Source organism: Babylonia areolata, chromosome 25, assembly GCF_041734735.1.
Source record: "Babylonia areolata isolate BAREFJ2019XMU chromosome 25, ASM4173473v1, whole genome shotgun sequence".
In the NCBI taxonomy this organism is placed as follows: domain Eukaryota; kingdom Metazoa; phylum Mollusca; class Gastropoda; order Neogastropoda; family Buccinidae; genus Babylonia; species Babylonia areolata.
In genome coordinates, this window is record NC_134900.1 from 21,678,348 (window position 1) to 21,699,856 (window position 21,509).

A 21,509-nucleotide genomic window follows, 5' to 3' on the forward strand; every position below is an offset into this window, starting at 1 on the left:
GAACTACACAGGAAAAAACCCCATAGAAAACGCACACACGCACACACATTCTCTCTCTCTCTTACGCACATACAAACACACACACACATGAGCATATACATTGTGTATGTTATCGAATACTATACTAATGTGAATATGAAACAGTTTATTACAGATAGCCAAAAAAGGGGGTAGGGATGCTCATTGCCAACAAAGCATAATTCAACATATACAATATAGTATATGAAAATAATAATGCCACAGGAGAGAGATAGAGTGAGAGACTCAGAGAGAGAGAGAGGAGGGGGGGGGGGAATAAAACAATAGCTAATGGATAGATAGCCTCATATTACATGGAACATATGATTGGAACAGCAGGTCAAACAAAGTAACATGCATTGTAGTCATCAACACACACACACACACACACACACACACGTCAAATTTGCATTTTTTGTGAAACTGGGGATGGAGCGAACCTTTGAGCTGAATTTAGGATGCTAAAGTGCGATTATTCCCTGACAAAAATCAGAGTTAGTGAAAACAAAATCCCAGGATTGGAAAAAACAAACAAACAAAAAACCACCCCCCCAAAACAAACGACAACTGACGGAGGTTTGCACCAGCGGTTTGTTGGCTGGTTGCGAAGGCAGAAGTAATTCCCGGGTATGACGTCAAACAAAAATGGCTGCCGGGTGTTAAAAATACTATCCAATCAGAGCGAGTTGGCGGCCTGGCGGGCATTGTTGTCATTCGGTCGCTAGCCGCACTGACATGGGTTACAGGATCTTTAACGTGCGCATTTGATCTTCTGCATGCGTATACACACGAAGGAGATTCAGGCACTAGCAGGTCCGCACATATGTTGACCTGGGAGATCGGAAAAATATCCACCTTCCTTGTCAGTCCTACTTCTCAGGCATGCAGTATCCGCCGTTTCAGTCGTAAAAAAACCGGTTTTGTTGCACACATTTTGACCTAACGCAAATTTTAATCTAAATTCCCTGGCCTGTGTGGTGTAGCGTACTGAGATGGATTTGTCCAAACGCAGCGACGCCTCCTTGAGCTACTGGTACTCACTCGATCGCTGTGTCACACGATCTCCGATATTCTGGGGGTGGGCGTTTGACTCCGACTCAGCCGGTTTCTTGCCCCGAATTACCCTACTATTGTAAATGACGGAAGATCAAGAAGATATAAACTACTCCAGACAAAGGTGCTTAATACTGAAAGGCCCTTTGACGAAGAGGTTTTGTGGATTCGAAGGAGCTTCTCAGATTCTCAACTGAAGACAGAACTGACGGGAAGGGGTGTATAAAGCACAGAATATAAGTAAGATGGGAGAGATCCTTCAAAGTGTTGAAAAGCCAATATGGCAATTTTGTACTGAATCTGTACTGAATGAGTAACCAATGATTAAGTGAGTGGTGCAACGTGATCCTTTTTTTTAATTTTTTTTATTTATTTAGTTTTTAAAAACTTTATGAAAATGAATCTTGCAGCATGATTGGTGGACCAAATTCATCTGAAGACATTGATGACAACAGATCAGCAAGCAAACCAGCAAGTAGAGAATTGCAGTTGTCAATGCGACCGTAGGATCAGACAAGCCGCTGAGTTGCCGTTGCTTCAATAGTTATATACGGTTGACTGAATGATAATGATCAGTGTTCTTCAGTTGGAATTTTGCAGCTCATAAGTAAATTACACATGATTGACATGGTCATGGGAACAACCCCAAACAACAATAAATACAACAGCAAAGAAAAGAAGGGGAAAAAAAACGGACGAGGATAGGATTCGAACCCGCGCGGGGAGACCCCCAAGGTTTAGCAGTCTATCGCCTTAACCACTCAGCCACCATATCTCGCTTGTCGTTTTTCGACATTGTATATATATATATATATACATAGCTAGCTAGCTAGATGTATCACGACACATGGGGGTTCTCCGTTTTCTGTTCCACGATTCAGCAAAAAAAACAAAAACAAAAAAAAAAGGTTGTAAAGCAAACGACTGAACATAATGGGCATGATTTGCTTTTATCATCAGATTTGTGATTTCCGGTAATGATCAAGGTGTCTGTCTTTGTGATGTGTAGCGTTTACTGTGTGTTGTATACATCGGTTACCGAATACATATTTTTTATGAAGGTGAAGTGATGACACTGGCCTGATGAAAGGGAAAAACAGATACTTGAACAGAAACTTGCTTTGGGTGAAAAAGCGAAGTTTCAGTTTCTCAAGGAGGCTTCACTGCGTTCTGACAAATCCATACACTACACCACATCTTCTAGACAGATGCCTGATAGCAGCATTATCCAACGCGCTTTTCAGTCTTTAAGTGTATTGTGTACCTGTCAGAGTGGATTTCTTCTACTGATTTTGTTAGAGGACAACATTTTTGTTGCCATAGGTTCCATTTCAGTGTGCCAAGTGTGTGCTGCAAACGGGACCATTGTTGATCATCTCATCCGAACGACTTGATATTTATAATTTGATTTTCCAGTCAAACTTTGGATAAAGGGCGAGATTTATAATCGAACCCAGACCCTCACGGACACTGCAGATAAGTGTCTTAACCGTTCTGCACCTCCACTTATAAAGTAAAATTTGAGTTTAAAAATGATAAGTTGTACTATTGTATTGATTTAGCAACCAGCAGTATGATATTACTCAGAATGCCCTGTTTTATACAGACTTTGCATTGACCTGATTTTTGTTCAGTGAAGTAAAAACAGCAGATTTATTTTGTCTGCAATCCTGGCTCCAAATGGTATTGTATGACAGGATATAAAACTTTAAAATTTCTAATTATATATATATATATATATATATATAGAGAGAGAGAGAGAGAGAGAGAATAGATATTAAATCCAGGCCCAGATGTCTTTGCATTTACATGATGGAATGGAGAACAGACCAAAAAACAGTCTTGTTAATTCTTTAACCTTTAATTAGTTTAAATCTATGTTTGGGGTGGGTGGTGGCTTAAAAAGCTCTCATTTGCTCATGTTGGTCCTATGTACCTCCAAGAGGAAGGTTGATTTGCACAGCAAGCGACAGCTGTTTCACTGTTGGGAGTGCTCATCGGGCTTGCTACCTGCTCTTGACTACGAATCAGAGAGAAACCACTACTCAAGTAAGGAGTATGGTCTGAAATGTGACTAAGTGCAGACTTAGAAGGCATATATATATATATATTATATGTGTATGTGTGTGTGTGTGTTTGTTGTATTATATGAGGCACAGAGAGTTCAAGTTTTCTTCTCTACATCCTCAGTCCTTGTGGGGGAAATGTATGCCAGATTATGCAGGTTTGCTTCTTTTTTTTAATTTTTCTTTTACTCATAGATTTCTTACATTTAAACATTGCATGAATTTTAAAGATTCATTTTGATATATTTATTAAGTTTTTAAGATTTCTTATGTTTGGTATATTTATTTCACTGAAGTGGAAGATTTGTGATATTTTGCAGAATGCACCTGCAAAGACATGGTTGGCCAATAAATGAGTAGAAAATCTGCCCAAGGATAGTCAGCATTGTGTGCAGTATCAGTCCAGTTACAATGGGAGATGTTTTAGAAAGTGAGATTCAGCTGCAAGCTCCAACAGATATTCGTGTGGCTCTTGTGGTAAGTAGTGTTATGCTTTGTATATATATCAGAGTTTAGGTTTCATGTTATCAGTCATTGATGCATACAAATTTGAAATGACCCATCAGTGTGACAGCCAGTCGGTCACTTGACATATTAATATTTCATTAAACCATTTGTGTTGAAAGGGCTTTTGTAGATTTCTCTTACCCTCTTGTGAAACAATCACATCTGCAGTTTCAAACTCTGAAAAACGTAAACATAATTGTTACTGTTGTTGCTCTGCAGTTCGACATGGAGCAGACAAACACAGCGAAAAAAACAAAAACAAAAAACTTGTACCGAGTTGGGGAATGAAATGAGAACCTGTACATTTACACATTAGCATTGTCAGTTGCATATTGTGATCTGCGGCGGAATGCTGTGCAGGCTTTTGACTTCCTCGCCAGTCTCCTCGATTGAGGATGGCTTTGATACATGTAGGATATTTCACCCTAAGAAATCATGCGTATCATGGAGCATGCTGCAGAAAGGAGCTGCCTAATGTTAAGAAAGATTGAATGAGTGTTCAGAACAGTTGCAAACTCTTCCATTTTGCAAGCATTGAAGAGTCTGAATCTGAAAGATTTCTTGAGTGTTCATGGGCAACTTTCATGTTTACTTTGTTGATGCTATGCAGTAGTGTGAGCCTTTCAAGTAAAATCAAGATCTGATCACTATTCAAACAAGTGCACTTTTACATGCATGATCGTTTTTGTCATTTGGGTAACCATACTTTGGTTTCGGGGAATGTTCATTTTTTCAATGACCCAACTTACACACAACAGTGTACTGACATAGATAACATTATCATTAAAGTGCATTTGACCTTCTTCCTGTGTATATATACACAAAAAATGTTTTGTGTGACAATGTTGTATTTTCCATGTTGACCATGACAAGTGCAGCAAACATTAGCACAAAATCTCCACATAATGACACACAGAGGTGTGTGTGTGTGTGTGTGTGCATGCGTGCATGCATGTGTGTGTGTGTCTGTGTGTGTGAATGTAGCAATGAACTTAGCAGTTTGGGGCAATCAGGGTCTTTATGCCTCCTTTGACTTTGTTCATTGGCCTTCCTGTCTTGTTCTTATCTTCTGGTGTCTAATGAATGACTGTCTGGGTGATGTGACCTTGCTCTGTTTGCATGGATCAAATTCATGTACCACCTTCTCATCACGATGGTCTTCATGTTCCCTAGACTGTACTGGATGAATAGCTGTTAATTGCAGGTGGAACTGGGCCAGAAGATTCGCAGAATGATAATAAAAATAATGACAATAATAAAATGCAGGTTTATATAGCGCAGTGCCCCCATCTCCGATAGGGCTCACTGCGTTTTACAATAAAATATACATATTTAAGTCTAAGTGATTTAAAATATGTACAAACGTAACAAAGTCAACACAGTCTCTCATGACATTGGCTAAAATATATATACATATATGTAAGACTAAGTCAGTAAGTGACATGAAAATAATTATATAAATCAACACAGGCATCATCACAGTTTCAAATCACATATGCACAAAGCACATCACATTCACCATAGTAAAAATTAAACACCAAGGAACCAGGCATCATGAAAAAACACCAAAATCTTGACAAATTCATACAAATCAACACAAAGAGCACATCCAGCAATAAAATCACAATAAGCATAATTATGCAGATTGAAAAGTTTCAGTGAGAAAAGTACAGTTTGAAAAGATATGTTTTGAGTGCTCTCTTGAACGCATATGTTGGGGTGTAAAGGAGGTGCGAGGATAGTGAATTCCACTGTTTAGTTGCAAGAAAAGAAAAGGAAGGATTACCGTAAGTTTTTATACAAATCTTTGGAATAGACTGTGTGAGCTTGTCATTTGAAGAATGGAGTTCTCGGGATGGTGAATAGACAGAAAGTACTCGGTGAGGAGAAATGGTCCACCTTTCACCCCCCACCCCCCGCCCCCCTAATAAATTTGTCACATGTATTTTTTTGGTGCTTTAGAGTGTATAGATCATGAAAAATCATGTTAACATAAAAAATCTTGGGTCTCATTGTCCCTTCTGGCTTAATTTTGAAGGGTGCCCATTTCAGGTGCCGCGGCTGCTTTTCGTCGCTCCAAAACATTCCATGAGTTTGGTGCTCACTTGTGTCTTTGTTATTTGAGCTTCGAGAATTTCCTTTACGTTTTTGTTGACAGTGATGCCTTCTGCATGATATGCAATAATCAGAACTACAATATATGCAATAAGGTGACCGCAGTGAAGCTATGTGTGTACCCACTGTCTGTCACATGTTGTGAACTGTGAATTTGCCAAAGTGTTTGCAATAAACCGTCTCTCTCAAAAACTGTGCAACTTATTAGAAACAAAGTACACCACAGTTTCAAAGAACAGTTTCTTGTGATTCTTTTGAGCTATGCCACATCACCATGGGCCTATTCTGCTGTCCTCTGTCGCTGGGTTATCTCCCCTAACCCCTATCTCATTATTCTGAGTCGCTTCCCTCGGCACAAGTAGAAAGCAACTCTTCTGATATGTAGGATATGACGGCTTCTTCTTCGTCATTGTCAGAGTGTGGAAAGTCCACAGGGAAGTCAACCATATCTGCGGGCAGGATGACGTCTTCTGCGGACCACATTGGTATCCAAGGTGCCATCAACGTCGATCTATCCGTGTCCATTGATTGCTGCTGGAACATCGGACGTGGGTTCGAGAGCCCTTTTCCAAATGGCAACTTGATAGTTGCTCCGTTTGATGTGCTCTTGAAGAGTTTGTTTGCACGGAGGCATGCTTGCCATGTCAATGTTTTTGCGTTCAATGGCTCATCTCCACATCTCTCCTTGAGTAGCTAGTGTCGGAGGTCACTGACACTGGTGAAACGATGTCTGCCGTACATGACACAGGTGAAGGTCTCAAGATCGGCTTTGACTTCTTCAGCGATGGCCCATGTATCTCCAAGGCGGGCAATTGTTTCCACAAATCTTGGACTCTGCTGAAGAACTTTGATGGGTTAAATTTTCCCAATGCCCTTGAACACACTTGTTCTGTTGCAGCTGGTATGAGCATGAAGAGCCAGGGAGGCGGTGCAGTGCTGTTGCCCGTATGCTTTTTGCAATGTCAGTGACATTGATGAGCCGCTGTTTGTTCCCAGTTCCTGTGTCGAACAGAATCACCATGTCCTTCAGCTGCGGAGTGAAGTGCAGGAGAATGAAGAAAATGTCCGTCGGGACTCTTGACGCGGACGAACCTGTAGCCATTCCGTTCAGCATACACACAGTAGAGGGCAACTCTGGAATCTGTCTCTTCTTGTGTGGATTGGCGTCCTTGTTGTCTTCAGCTCATCTGCCGATTGCAGCAGGAAGGCTTCTCCCTCACATATCAGCATGACTTTTCTGTCCTTGAATTTTGGCGCATTCTCATCTTTGCTCCAAATGTCGAGTAATACTTGGGTGAGCTGCTTCTTATTTTCATCGTTTGACAGAAACGTCTTCCAGTCTGCAGGACGCTTGGTGCTTTCTCCTTTCATGATGATCTTATCGCCAGTGCCTCTCCTTTTCCTTTCCATTGCTTTGATTGAGTAAGTTTTGTACATGTCTGTACTGAACACCATGTCCGTTCCCTTTGGCAGCATGTCAAATATATTCTGGCTGCTCTCCATGAAATTGGAAGGAAGCTGCTGCAAGCAGTGAAACACTGCATTGCCATCAATCACAACCAGCATCGCATGATGGGGAGGTAGAGCGGCATCTTCCATATCTTTGGTGAGGTAGTTGAACCCTTTTGCTTTGTTGGTCTTGGCAAGGAAATTGTCAGCAGTGGCAATACTGTAAGGTACAGGAGTAAGTTGGTATGTCATCAACTGTTTCAGATCAAGTTGAGCACCTGTTTCCTGTGCCTTCAGAAGGAGTTGAAAGGCAATGTTCCCTTGTTGTTATTCCACAATCTTCTTCTTGGTAGTCTTCATGTGGATGGTTTTGTTCATCGATGCCATCGTTTTGAGGTTCAGCTGCTTGACTGGTTCAAATAAATGGTCATTTGCCATCAGTCTCTGCATGATGAACACCTCCTTCGCGGCTTTACCAGTTCTTTCTGCCCTCAACACATCATGCTGAATGCTGGCTAGGACAGATGCTCCAGATGACAGGGCGATGAGTTTGACTGAGGCTTCCTCACAGAAAGGGTTGATGAAACTTTTGATTGCATCCTGAGTCCTCATGACGCTTTCGCTCTTCAGTATCTCAGAAGGTCGCAAGTCACGATATCTGCTGCCAACCTCATCACTTTGTGCCATGCCAGCCATGTTGAGAGTTGCATGAAGATACTTTGACCTTTCATGGGTTGTCCTGACCCATCTGTGGTAGGCCTCCTGGTTGGACAGCAGTCCCGTGAGACCAGTGCCACCTCCACCAGCTCCTCCTCGGCTTTTGGCGTGCTTCATGAACGTTTCTTCCATGGTTTTGTCCACTGCACAGCAATTGCCAGGAATGAAGGACCTTGCCACGCTGAAAGCACTTCTCTGCAGCATCTCCTTGGCTCCAGGATGTGACAAGTCAATGTTTGCCAAGAAGACTGAGAAGAAAGTCAGGTAGCGTGCATAGTTTTGTCCATCGAAACTGAAGTGGTCTGGCATTTGGAACATCGTTTGTGCGCAGAGCAGGAAGTCATTGATTTTGACAGCCTCATGGAGCGCAAGGATAAGCCATACATGATCGATGTACGACAACCAAAATTGTGCATTTGGTGTCATATACTGTACCATGTCAAACTGATGCAAACTAGGCCTATTGGTTTGCTCTGCTTGGCCAAATTTCGCGCGGTTAACAGTGAAAAGATGGGCCCGCCCGCTCTCAGCCAATCAAACGCCTCTAAAAGCTATAAGCGCTGAATCATTCCTTTGGCCAAGGCTCTCCACGCCATCTTGTCAGGTTTACGCTCTGTCTCGTCTTACGCTTTTTTTGGCTATTAAGCGTATTCATTTGGCCTTATTTTGCTGCATGCGGCTTGTGTTTATTGTATTCTTACATTCTGTGTACTCGATTCGACTCGGCACCCTCGATTCGTTTGTTTTTTTCTACCTCTAAGTCGATCCTGTCTTTCCTTTCTCTGTTGGGGGTCGGAAATTGTGCAGTTGGTCCAAAGGCTCCTTCTCTGACTAACTGTTCGTACTCTGCCATGAATCTTGCTGAAGCTCAGTCAATGTCTCTTTTGAGAAGAAACAAGAGGCTGTCTGGAGTTTGATCATGCTGTCTTCTGACAGTGTCGGAAATGATGTGTCTTCATCTCTGATTTCAAGATATCTTTCCAGCACCGAGCGTTCTAGACTCTCAAGCATTGTCTTATGGTGGAACAATGCTCGTTCATAATGTTTGCCAGACGGCACCCCTTGCAGAGTACCAGAAGAGATCAGGCCTGCCTCCAGAAGGATATCTCCAAACCCAGAACCATCCAGCTTTTTCCCAAGCATCTTGAGGTACGCACAGGCAAGGTAGAACGTACCGATCAGAATGATACGCTTCTTGTACCGGTCAGGTTGGTTCCAGACGATCGGGTAGGCTTTCATACAAACCCCAAGATCAAACGTAGTGATAATGTACTCTTGTCCAACCTCTCTCATTGCCTCCTCTGCAAGTCTCAAGCACTCCTGGACTGTCTTGTACAGGTGATGGGGTCATGGATCACAGGGTAGTAGTCCAGTGTTGTCTTCTTTGCTGGGTTCTGCCCACACTGTGAAATGAACCCAGCCCACACTGGTATTTCCTGATCTGACATGCTGCTGTATTTCCTGAGAAGAATCCATTGGAGGTTTGAACTTTGAACTTTCTTGAGAGCATCTTCCCCTCCATCAACTGTCCAGTGCCTAATTGCAAAAGGTGGGCATTTCCGCTGGGTTACGAAGCACTCTGGTAAATCCTCTTGTGTCAAATGCAGAGATTGCTCACCAGTTCTTGGAATGGATGGCATCACGTGGTACGTTCCACCATGGTCAGTTCCTTCAACTTCTTGCAGCATGGTGCCGTGTGCTGTGTGAATGGAACTCAGGCCGTGGACTTGACTCATCAGTTGGTCAAAGTTGTCAAACTCCGAGTGGAATACAGATGGCGTTGTCAGATTTACTGTGATCTGTGTGCTGAGCACATTTGAGGCTTCTTCCAAATCTTTCCCGATAGCACACACACACACACACACACACACATGTGCTCACACTTGGAAAGTGCACATAAACTTTTTTTTCAATGAAAAGACCAATTTGAATTTGTAAAGAATTAAATTTGCGTTGTAGCCAAATAGGGGGTAGGGGAGATAACTTAGTGACAGAGGACAACAAAATAGGCCCATGGTGATGTGGCACAGCTCAAAAGAATCACAAGAAACTGTTCTTTGAAACTGTGGTGTACTTTGTTTCTAATAAGTTGCACAGTTTTTGAGAGAGACGGTTTATTGCAAACACTTTGGCAAATTCACAGTTCACAACGTGTGACAGACGGTGGGTACACACGTAGCTTCACTGTGGTCACCTTATTGCATATATTGTCGTTCTGATTATTGCATATCGTGCAGAAGGCATTACTGTCAACAGGTGTGTGTGTGTGTGGGGGGGGGGGGGGGGGGGGCATGGGGGAGGGGGGGGAGGGTGAAAGGTAGACCGTTTCTCCTGACAGAAAAAATAGATAGGACAAGAATCAGTGAAGAAATTGTGACAATGGAATTGAGAGTTGTATGGATTCGTGCTTTAATGGGGAGCCAGTTAAGGGAAGCAAGTAGGGGAGTGATGACATTTTTTAGCTTTGAGAGTGAGTCATGCTGCAGAGTTTGGAACATTTTGAAATTTGTCAAGACAGTGTTTGGGGCAGCCAGCAAGAAGAGCATAATCTAATAATCTAATCTAGATAGAACAAAAGAAGAAACCAAAGCCTTTGTGGTTTCTGTGGTGAGATGTTGGCAAATGGAGCTGATTTGTCAGAGTGCTGCATAATCTGACCTACAAATGTGGTTGTGTATGTCAAGTGTCATGTCGTCTGAAAGTGTGTACCCAAAATTGCATGCAGATACTGAGAAAGGTATGTCTGAGGTTCCTACCAGGATAGATGAAGGCTTAAGCAAGTCAGAAAATGAGTGCTTTGAGAGAATGAGAAGTGCCTCTGTTTTATTATTATTTGGTTCGAGTTTGTGATTTGTCATCCATGATTTGACGTCTGTGATGCATGACTGTAAATTCTGTATGGTTTGACCTATTTCTGTAGGGCCTAGGTGACATGTTCTGTTAAGCTGTGTGTCATCTGTAGAAAATTGATTGGAAACAAAATAACTAAGGATGAGTGTATGAAGAGGTGTGGTGTACATGATGAAGAGTATAGGACCTAAGACAGAACCCGCTTTGAGAGAATGAGAAGTGCCTCTGTTTTATTATTATTTGGTTCGAGTTTGTGATTTGTCATCCATGATTTGACGTCTGTGATGCATGACTGTAAATTCTGTATGGTTTGACCTATTTCTGTAGGGCCTAGGTGACATGTTCTGTTAAGCTGTGTGTCATCTGTAGAAAATTGATTGGAAACAAAATAACTAAGGATGAGTGTATGAAGAGGTGTGGTGTACATGATGAAGAGTATAGGACCTAAGACAGAACCCTGTGGAACTCTGAACAAAACAAGTGCTGGTTGTGATGAATGATTAATTGATTATTGATAATGACTGTCTGGGTGCGACTTCTTGAAAGATAGCTGTTGACCCAAGAGAGAACTAATCCTGAAACCCTATAATAGTGATGAAGGATTTGCAATAAAAGTGTGTGGTCTATGGTGTCAAACACTGTGCAGGATCTACAAAATAAGAACAGAAACAACCATGATCTAATGCCAGGTGTATATTGTTAGTGACCTTGAGAAGTGCAATGTCTGTGTTCTGTATGCTGATTGGTTGGGTGACAGCAGGGAATGTGAGTTTAGGTATTCAAATAACTGACACAGAACAACTTTTTCAATGATCTTAGACATAAAAGATAAGTTTGAGACTGGTCGATAATTTTGTAGAACATTCTGATCCATAGAGGGTTTCTTGAATAGTGGTTTTTCATCTGCAACTTTATAACTAGAGGGGAAAGAACCTGACAGAAGACTTTCATTTAGTATACTTTACAAGCTTTTCATTTGGAGGGTTGACAGCTTTGGTAGATCAATCTCTGTCCTCCTCTAGCATTCTAAACTATAGAGCAGGCTGTAAAGTACACAGCTCTAGTACATACTCAGCATCTTGTTGCTGCTGTTCTGTGGGGATCTCCACATGTTGTACAGTATTCTGAAAGTGTTTCTGGCTTTCCTGAGACAGCTCTTGATATTGCTGCCTTCTTCTTCATCATGTCTGGCAGTTCTCCCCAGGTATGTAAACTCTTCAGTCATTGGTAGATCTATCTGTTCTATTTACTTGGATTGGTGAAGGGTCTGGTATGTTCAGTGTCACCTGGCTAATCTTCAGGCCTGTTTGCAATGCAGACATGCTATACTGACAATAATATTGTACATTAGTATAGTGCCCTTTCTCTTTGAGAGCTCATGGCGCTTTACTTAAAGAAAAAGTTAGAATTACATAAACCACTCATGACCAGTCTCTCTCTCTCTCTCTCTCTCTCTCTCTCTCTCTCTCTCTCTCCCCTCTCCATTCTGCCTCTCCCCCTCTATCATTCCTCATACAGGCAAAGTGAATTGGGAGGCATTGGCAGTAGTGGACAAGTAGGAAACCAAGAGTGGTTACAGATATGTTCTGAAATGACTTTTTAGTGAAGAGCGAAAGGCAGAGTCGGAGTCTGATGAATGGATATATGTGGAAGGTTGTTCCAGATATAAGCAGCAGCAAAGAGGAAAGAGTGTTCACCATAGGTTCTTGTACTGACAAGAGGAATTTTCATGTTTCCAGGGGGAGTGTAGTCACTGATGAGGTCAGAAAGATAGGTTGGTCAATTGGAGTGAAAAGCAGAAAAACAGAGACATGCAGCTTTGTATTTAATTCTTGCCTCTACAGTGAGTCAGTGCAGAGTTTGGAGGTGAGGAGAAATGTGATCAGTATGAGGATTTCTTGAGAATCAGGTGGGCAACACTGTTATGTAAGCACTGGTAACACCTCCTCTGCACCCTCTCTTGCTGCCCCATCCATCCCCCCATCCCCTGACTCCCTACCTTTTTGGTTTCATTCTTGTTTTTACATGAGCAGGAATTGAACTTGAGCCATGAAGGCTTTGCCTCAAATTCATTCATGTCAGAATCATGCATGTTATAGTATGAGGGGTGGTGCGTTGAAAGGCAGGAGGAATGGCAGGAGTATCAGTGGATGTGGCATTATTCCCATTGGACACCATCAAGACACGCTTACAAAGCCAGCAAGGTTTCCAGGCAGCTGGGGGTTTCCGTGGCATATATGCTGGCCTTATGTCTGTAACCTTGGGCTCTGCACCCATTGGTAAGTATACTTTTCGCTCATGCATATTCATCATGAAATTATCTCCCTGTCTGTAAAGTAGTAGATGTGTATCTGCTGTTGACAATATGCAGTTTCTGTCCCTCTTAAAACTCATACACCTTCATTTCACACCTCATGAACATGGTGAACTGATGTATGTGTGTGCTCTGTTGTGCTTTTCTGTGCTTGTGACAAGACAAGACAAAATCTTTATTATCAAGGGTAATAGATCAGCAAGCAACATGCTATTTTAATGTTTTACACCCATCCCTTGCCCTAAAAAGGAATAAAACAAAAGAGGCCAAAAATGAGCAAAAGGAAATAAATAAAAACACAGTCAAAATACCTAGATCCCTATTTCCTGATATCCCACCATTCACAGCCATTCCACCCATAGCAAAATAGAAAACAAATTAACATGATGGAGAAAAAACAAAAAAACCACCCTTACCAACACAACAGGCAAAGCAAATGTCCTTCCTTCGCAATCAAACACCAACTCGCCACCAGCTCGCTCTCTCTCTCTCTCTCTCTCTCTCTCCCCCCCCCCCTACAGACACACACATACACACACCCACACACCACAAACACACATACACACTAAATGTAAAAACAGACTTGTAAGCAGGTGGACAGACAGAAGAAAAGAGAGTGAGAGGGAACCCACAAATCATCAAAAGCAATATTGGATTTCAGGTGACTACAGTTTTTCGAATAGGTACCTTTTTAGATTTTGTTTAACTCTTTTACCGCCAAGCTCACATTTATGCACAGGTGTGGTAGAGGACCCATGTCACTGAAAGGTGACCATTCATTGGTCTGTTATCCATGAACCTACTGCTCTTAATGTTCGGTGGTAGGATAAGGCCATATTTTCTTTACATCACTAAGGGAGTCCCCAGCTATTCTTAGTCACTGTCTTTTCTGTGTTTATACCACAAGGGAATTTTGTACTCTGAATTGACTGGCGGTGAAAGGGTTAAAATTGTTGTGGTTTAGTATATTTTTAACAGGCGGTGCATTATTGGTTGTTCTCAGCTTTACTTTTTCAAACACGCAATTATTTGTAAACACTGTAAAATAATTATATTGACAAATATTGGATTTAAACATCCTGTAATTAATGTATATGGTTTCATTATCTGCATGTCTATACCTGTCTTACAAAGCTGATCTTTTAAATAATGTTTAACTTTCCCTTTAAACCATATGGGATGTATATCAAAACTTTGTTGATTCAACCAGAAAACTCCTAATCCAATTTCATGCAGGAGGAATTAAATACTTTATATTAATCAGGAATTGATTCTGATGTATATTGGCGGTGTATGAATTGAAAAGACATTTGTAAAAATCAAAGATATCTTTGAAGTACCTTGGTTTGTAACAAGCTTAAATCAAATGCCTGCATTCTTGTTTTCACAGGGAGAGACACAGAAAACTTTAGTTTCACCAAATATCATAAAAGATGGGGTAGATTGTCTGAGTTCAAGAACTAGCTTGTAAAAGTACAATTACAATTTTGCCACAATATCAGACATATCAGATTCCAATATTTCTCAACCATATGTAAGTACAAATTTCATAATCATATGTAAGTACTGGGAGAACTATTTTGTCAAATATTTCAATGATTAGATCAACAGGAAGCTTAGTTGGTTACTTCTCTTCAGAAGTGCAAACGCTGTGCTTTGAGATGCTCTCAAAGCACAGTCATATAAATCATGCTGGGCTACATGCATGCTATTATTGTAATTTAGCTTCAGTCCCAAGTATTGAAAGCTACTTGCAACATCAGTTTTGTCCTTGCCGATACAAAGATCAGGGAATTAAAAATTACCACTTTACACTTCTTGGCATGCAGAATCAACTTCCATTTTTTACATTTCTGTCTTACTCATTCTGCAAACATGTCGCTGTATCTGAGAAGATACCTTGTCAGTGGAGTGATGGCCCAAAGGTAACGCGTTCGCCTAGGAAGCGAGAGAATCTGAGTGCGCTGGTTCAAATCACGGCTCAGCCACCAATATTTTCTCCCCCTCCACTAGACCTTGAGTGGTGGTCAGGATGCTAGTCATTTGGATGAGACGATAAACCGAGGTCCCGTGTGCAGCATGCACCTAGCGCACATAAAAAACCCATGGCAACAAAAGGGTTGTTCCTGGCAAAATTCTGTAGAAAAATCCACTTCAATAGGAAAAACAAATAAAACTGCTTGCAGGAAAAAAAAAAAAAGGGGTGGCGCTGTAGTGTGGTGACGCGCTCTCCCTAGGGAGAGCAGCCCGAATTTCACACAGAGAAATCTATTGTGATAAAAAGAAATGTAAATACAAATACAAAACTGTGTGAAGCAGAACAAAAAAAAGTTTAAAAAAAAAGATTACAATCCTGTTCACTCTTAGTCGTACTCATCCTCTTAACCTCATACGTAACAGTTGTCAGTCCATCTTGATCATCTTCTAAGTGAGACTTCATGTCATTTAAAAACAATGCAAACATTATTGTGGAAACATTTTCTCTTTGTCTCACCCCAACATTTGAACTGAAAAACTTGGAAATTTCGTGACTGGCTATAACACGTGATTTAGCATCACCATGCATGCATGTTTATAATTACTTGCAATATTTTACCATTTATGCTATAAAAACACCCTATTAACCTTTACAAAAGCTTTCTCATAGCCTAAAAAAGATACAGTATAATATCTATTTTTGTAAATAATGAAATATCAGTATTACCATATTAAGTAAACAAATGGTCTAACATGGAAAGGTCACTTCTAAATCCAGCTTGTTCCTGTCCCAGTATACCTGAACGCTCAGTATGTGGGTTCAGGCATTTACTCAGTATGCTTGTAAATAACCTAGCAAAACAAGACAACATAATGATCCCGCGATAGTTATTTGGGTCATCGGATGATCCTTTGTTTTTAAAAATCAGTCTTAATACCCCTTCAGTACAGTCAGATGGAACCTTGCCACTCAACAGCACAAGATAACAATGTAACATACGTATTTTCCATTTTATCATTTTAGGCTTTAACTTTAAGAAATTCATGTATAATATTATCCAGTCCACTTGCCTTCTTGGTTTTTAACTTCAAAATACAGTTAACAACATCAGTTTTTGATATCAAGTCTTATAAAGCACAATCGGTCACATCATTACCAGAACCTTCCAGATTGCAAAACTCATTCTTTAGAAAAAGTGGAAATTCCCTATCAAATAAATGTGCATAGTGTGTGATAATTTAATCAGACTGTCCACATTAGTGGAAAATGTATGTTTATTTTTTTTAAAGTGAATTTGTTGCTGTTGTCAGGGTTAGCTCACAGGTTTGGATTGATTCTCGATCAAGCACACGTCTATGCAGTCAGTCACTGTGCATTAATTCCTCTTTTACACAGGTGAGGACACAGTATACATTTATACACTATATATACTGATCAGAAATAATTACCAATTCACACACATCAAATTGAAAGCTTCACACAACATGGAATTACAAAAACATTATACTTCCAAATTATAATAATGTAATCCCAGTATAATCTCTCTCACCTGGCCGGGTTTTCATTCACACATTCACACCACAGTTCTGCCCCAACAGTCACTCTTGCCAACTGTAGTTGGCTCCAAGAATCAGGTTGTCTGGAATGTTCTTTTGGCACAGGTCTGTAGAATTTCACGCCCTTTTGGTCTTCTGGATCTTCTGGTGCTGGCAGCCTGGAAAGTGTCTCTGTGGATGTTCTACGTGGAGATGTCTCTGCTCCTCAGTCTTCTTTTCCTTCTTCACTTCTTCTTGTTTTAGTCTCTCTCCCGTCAACTCATGCCATGACTATCTCTCCACCTTTCGTCTCACCAGTCTCTTTCATAAGCCTCTCGCTCTGTGGATCTTGACCAGAAGTCCCTACACACACCTGGGTAGCTAGTAAGCTACTTTTATCCTCCCGTAGTGTGTATGATTGTTTATCACGTGACCACTCATGTGACACAACATTTCCATTGTTTTTTCCAATGTAAAAAAAATCACAAAACTCTTGCACACCAATTCACTATAAACTTTATATGCATTTACATCTGCTTCCACCTGACAACAGCAACAAATCTTGATATTTAGATATGATGATATTAAAGGGACTGTTAATTTCCAATTCTATTTGTTAAAAATGTATAAAAAATAAAAAATAAAAAAAACCCCAAAAACCCACCTCTCTTTATTCCTGAGCTGGAAGATCTGCAACATTCCACCTTTTAGTATTCAGCTTCTTAGTTACCATCCACCTTTAACACAAGCTCATCCACCTTGGTGACTGAAAACCTATGCCTTTCTCACACTGTGCACGGACCTTACTGCTGGCTGAGGTGTTACCTAGGAGACGGGCTGTGGAGTCCCGCCTGCCTCCCCCTCATAAGGCTGCCCAACCATTTCTACAATATGGAGTACTCCAGTTATCCTGCCTTCTTAAAGTTAGAATCCTCAGCAAAGTGTGGACACATTTCTGGTATCTATTCATCTTAGTCTAGCCTGCTTTGAATATAGCCTAAAGGATGTTGAACAGTTCTCTGCTCCCTTGACACAGACAACATCAATGTGATTTTCACTTTTGCAGATGACACCTGACTCACTAAAGCTTCTTCCCCAAATTATTTTGCCATCCTCTGCAAAAACATGTTATTTGCATTGCTGCTGTGAAGGAGTGGATGCTGACAAACTAGCTTAAAGTTAATGACGACAAGACAGAAGCCATGCTTATAGGTTCTGAGTCTGCACAAAGTCACATTTCAGACCATACCTTGACTGTCAGCAATGCTGATATTAACTTTCAGAATTCTGTGAGAGACCTGGGTGCTTTTTTTGATTCAGCTCCATCAATCCATGTGTCCATGCACAACCATGTCAGTAATTAAAGTAAAACTGCAAACTTCCAACTGAGGAAAACATGTACCATTCAGCAGTATCTAACTATTGAAGCTACCACTTGGCTTGTTTGTTCCTTGATTTTAAGTCGCATTGACTACTGCAATTCATGACTTGCTGGTGTGCCTTCTGATTTGTTGTCATGCCTTCAGATAATTTTGAACAATGCTGCAAGAATCATTTTCAGAAAGTCTAAAGAGAATTACGTTACCCCACTTTCATGTCAACGCCATTGGTTACCCATCCAGTACAGAATTCAGTACACAATTGCCATTTTGGCTTATTGCCACTTTGAAGGATCTCTCCCTTCTTTTTTATTTTCTGTCCTTTATACTTACACCCCTTTCCTTTCTCTCAGGTCTTCTGCTGATATGCTCCTTCAAGGCCCCAATACCTCTTCAAAGATGTTTGGCCAAAGGGCCTTTCAGTATCAAGCACCTTCTGTCTGGAATTCTCTTCCTCCAGATTTCCGTCACTTCCAACACTGCCCTCTTTCAAAACAAACTTGAAGACCCATCTGTTCAAACAGGCCTTTGGGTGTGATGGCTGATTGTCTTCATTCTTCCTCCTCCTACCCACCCCACTTTACCCTCTACTGAAATCATCATGTAGTGAGTGTGTGTCTGTGGATGGGTGTTTGTGTGTGCATGAACATGTGTGTGTGCATGTGTAAGGTATTTTTGTCTTGTGTGTGTGTTGTGTGATTGTTCATACCCGCAGTTTGTAGTATTGTCTTGGTGTGCAGAGGTATGTTGTTATGTACTATTGTATATGTGTTGTTTCATGAAAGGCACTTAGAGCCCGTCACTTTGGGAGTTTGGAACCAGAAAACTAAACAGCTATCTCCAGCACAAATCATTCCGCATGGAATCACCTGCGTCAATCAGGGACTCCATCAGGCAAGACGACTGGGCAGTCTCCATAGACCTCACAGACGCTTACTTCCATATCCTCGTTCACCCCAGGGACCGCAAGTGGCTCCGCTTCTCATGGGAAGGCAAGTCCTTCCAGTTCAGAGCCCTTCCATTTGGCCTGGCTCCAGCCCCGTGGGTCTTCACCAGGGTGGTCAGGGAACTATGTTTAGCCCTCAGGAGCAAGGGCATACGCCTGAGGGTCTACCTAGACGACTGGTTGATCCTTGCAGAGAGCAAGGCCCTCTGCCAGCATCACCTCAACCTCGTCAGGAACCAGTGCCAAGCACTGGGCTTTCTGATGAACACAGACAAATCGGAGCTGGAGCCCTCTCAACAGTTCGAATTCCTGGGTATGGCGATCGATTCGGTATCAATGACCATACGTCCGGCCATGCCTCGCCTACACAGGCTACACAGCCTCCTTTCTCATCTATCACAGGCAGCTTCGGCGTCAGCTGCTGGGCTTCATGGAGTCTCTTGCTGCACTGGTCCCCTTGGGCAGACTACACAAACGCCCATTTCAGCGCCACTTCCAGAACAGGTGGTCCCAGTCTTCTCAGACATGGGACACCCAGATTCCTCTAGGCACATGGTTCTCACAGTCGACCCAGCGCTGGATGGACATGCAATGGCTCAACGCCGGGGTTCCGATCTCGAACCCAACTCCGGATGCAGAACTATACACAGATGCCTCCAACATGGGCTGGGGTGCTCACATGGAGAACCACACAGCGTCGGGGACTTGGTCCCCACATCAGCAGTCATGGCACATCAACAAACTGGAACTGGAGGCGGTCTCCCTTGCCCTCCAGCACTTCCTCCCCCATGTTTCGCGCAGGTCGATCTTGCTATGCACAGACAACACGACGGTAGCATGTTATCTGAACAAACAGGGGGGAGCTCACTCTCACCAGCTGTCCCTGCATGCGGAGACAGTCCTCCTCTGGTGTCAAGAGCACAACATCCACCTGACAGCACGACATGTCCCAGGCAAGCTCAACATTCTAGCAGATTACCTCAGCAGATCCCACACAGTGCTACAGACGGAGTGGACCCTGTCACACTCAACACTTCAGCCGATCTGGGGCCATTGGCACAAACCACATGTGAATCTCTTCGCCACAAGGTTCAACTTCCGCATTCCCACATACGTCTCCCCAGTCCCAGACCCGCAGGCCTGGGCCGTGGACGCCCTGTCGATCAGCTGGTCCAACCTTTCGGGGTATGCCTTCCCCCCACTGCCAATCATGGGAAAAGTCCTCAGAAAGGCAAGGCTGGAGAGTGCCGCCCTGATTCTCATTGCACCCCACTGGCCAGCACAGCCGTGATTCCCCGACCTTCCCCACCTCACTCACGTTCCCCCACTCCGCCTTCACATCGGCAGACACTCCCTAGTTCAGCCCCGCTCGGGCATCCCCCACGGAAACCCAGAGGTTCTCAACCTACACACCTGGCTACTGTGCGGGAATCTCTGTCAGCACTAGGCACCTCCGATGACACAGCTGACCTTATGTGCAGGTCACATCGCAAAGGCACTCAAGGCGTTTACTCTGCACACTGGAATCACTGGCTCTCCTGGTGCTCAACCCACTCAGTCAATCCCACACACCCATCCAATATGGACCTCGCTAACTTTCTCGCCTTCCTCTCCTCCTCCAAAGGCCTCTCCGCCTCTGCAGTACGCGTCCATCGCGCTGCAATCAGCTCCACTCTTCGGCAACTAGGTCAGTAGGTGGACCCTCTTTCTCAGATGACCCCCTGCTTAGGGCATTAGTCCGAGGGGCTTCCCTCAGTCACACACGTACATCCCCCCGGACCCCCTCTTGGGACCTTTTTCTGGTACTACAATACCTCCGCAAGGCACCCTTCGAACCCCTTGCTATAGCTCCCTTCAAGCTACTCTCCATGAAGACACTCTTTCTCATCTCACTTGCCTCAGGCAGATGTTGTAGTGAGGTCCATGCCCTCAGTGGCGTCACACAGGATATAGCCTTTGAGCCGGACGGATCTATCTCACTTAGGTTCCTCCCTGAATTTCTTGCCAAAAGTCAGACTCCCGGTACACCCTCTCCTATTCTTTTCATCAAACCGCTCTCTTCCATTGTAGCCCATGATGACGAGGATAGATTCCTCTGCCCGGTCAGGGCCCTGTGAATATATACCTCAAAAGGTCGCGTCCCTTCCGAGCGTCCAAGCGACGCCTCTTCATTAGCTGGAACCTGGACCATCCACGTGACATTAGCAAAACGTCGCTGTCTCGATGGATAGTCAATCCGATTAAAGGTGCATATGCAGACGTAGGATTGAGACTTCATGCCTCCTCAGCCAGAGCGCATGAAGTCAGAGCGTGGTCCTCCTCTCTTGCCTTAGCGCACTCAACACAGCTACAAGACATCTTGGATGCCGCCTACTGGAAAAATCCTGCCACCTTCATCGACTTCTACCTGAGAGACGTCGCACGCCTGTGGGATGATGGCTCAAGAGGCATCACTTCTGTGGTGGTTGCACAGCAGGCCATCGCAGCACATAGACAGTAGAACAGGCTAGCCCGCCACCTTGTCACGCTATTCTGCACTAGTTGGGTCACGGTTAAGTATGTGTAATTAAAAGGAAATTTTC

The 21,509-nt window shown here is 42.8% G+C and overlaps 1 protein-coding gene and 1 pseudogene across 5 annotated transcripts in view; one reads left to right on the forward strand and one right to left on the reverse strand.

The window, feature by feature from the left end:
• LOC143299427 (mitochondrial S-adenosylmethionine carrier protein-like) overlaps positions 1-21,509 on the forward strand; it is a 63,230-nt gene that overhangs the window by 5,142 nt on the left and 36,579 nt on the right. Inside the window, exons 1-4 of one of the 5 annotated variants that reach the window (XM_076612619.1) lie at positions 2,045-2,132; positions 3,015-3,120; positions 3,458-3,614; positions 12,898-13,054. In XM_076612619.1, coding sequence (XP_076468734.1) covers positions 3,549-3,614; positions 12,898-13,054 — 223 coding nt within the window. In that variant the 5' untranslated portion in view covers positions 2,045-2,132; positions 3,015-3,120; positions 3,458-3,548. Of the gene's footprint in view, positions 1-2,044; positions 2,133-2,849; positions 3,121-3,457; positions 3,615-12,874; positions 13,055-21,509 lie in introns of those variants that run through there. The other 4 variants (XM_076612621.1, XM_076612622.1, XM_076612618.1 and 1 more) reach the window with 4 other exon arrangements.
• Positions 6,009-12,000, reverse strand: LOC143299982 (uncharacterized; annotated as a pseudogene).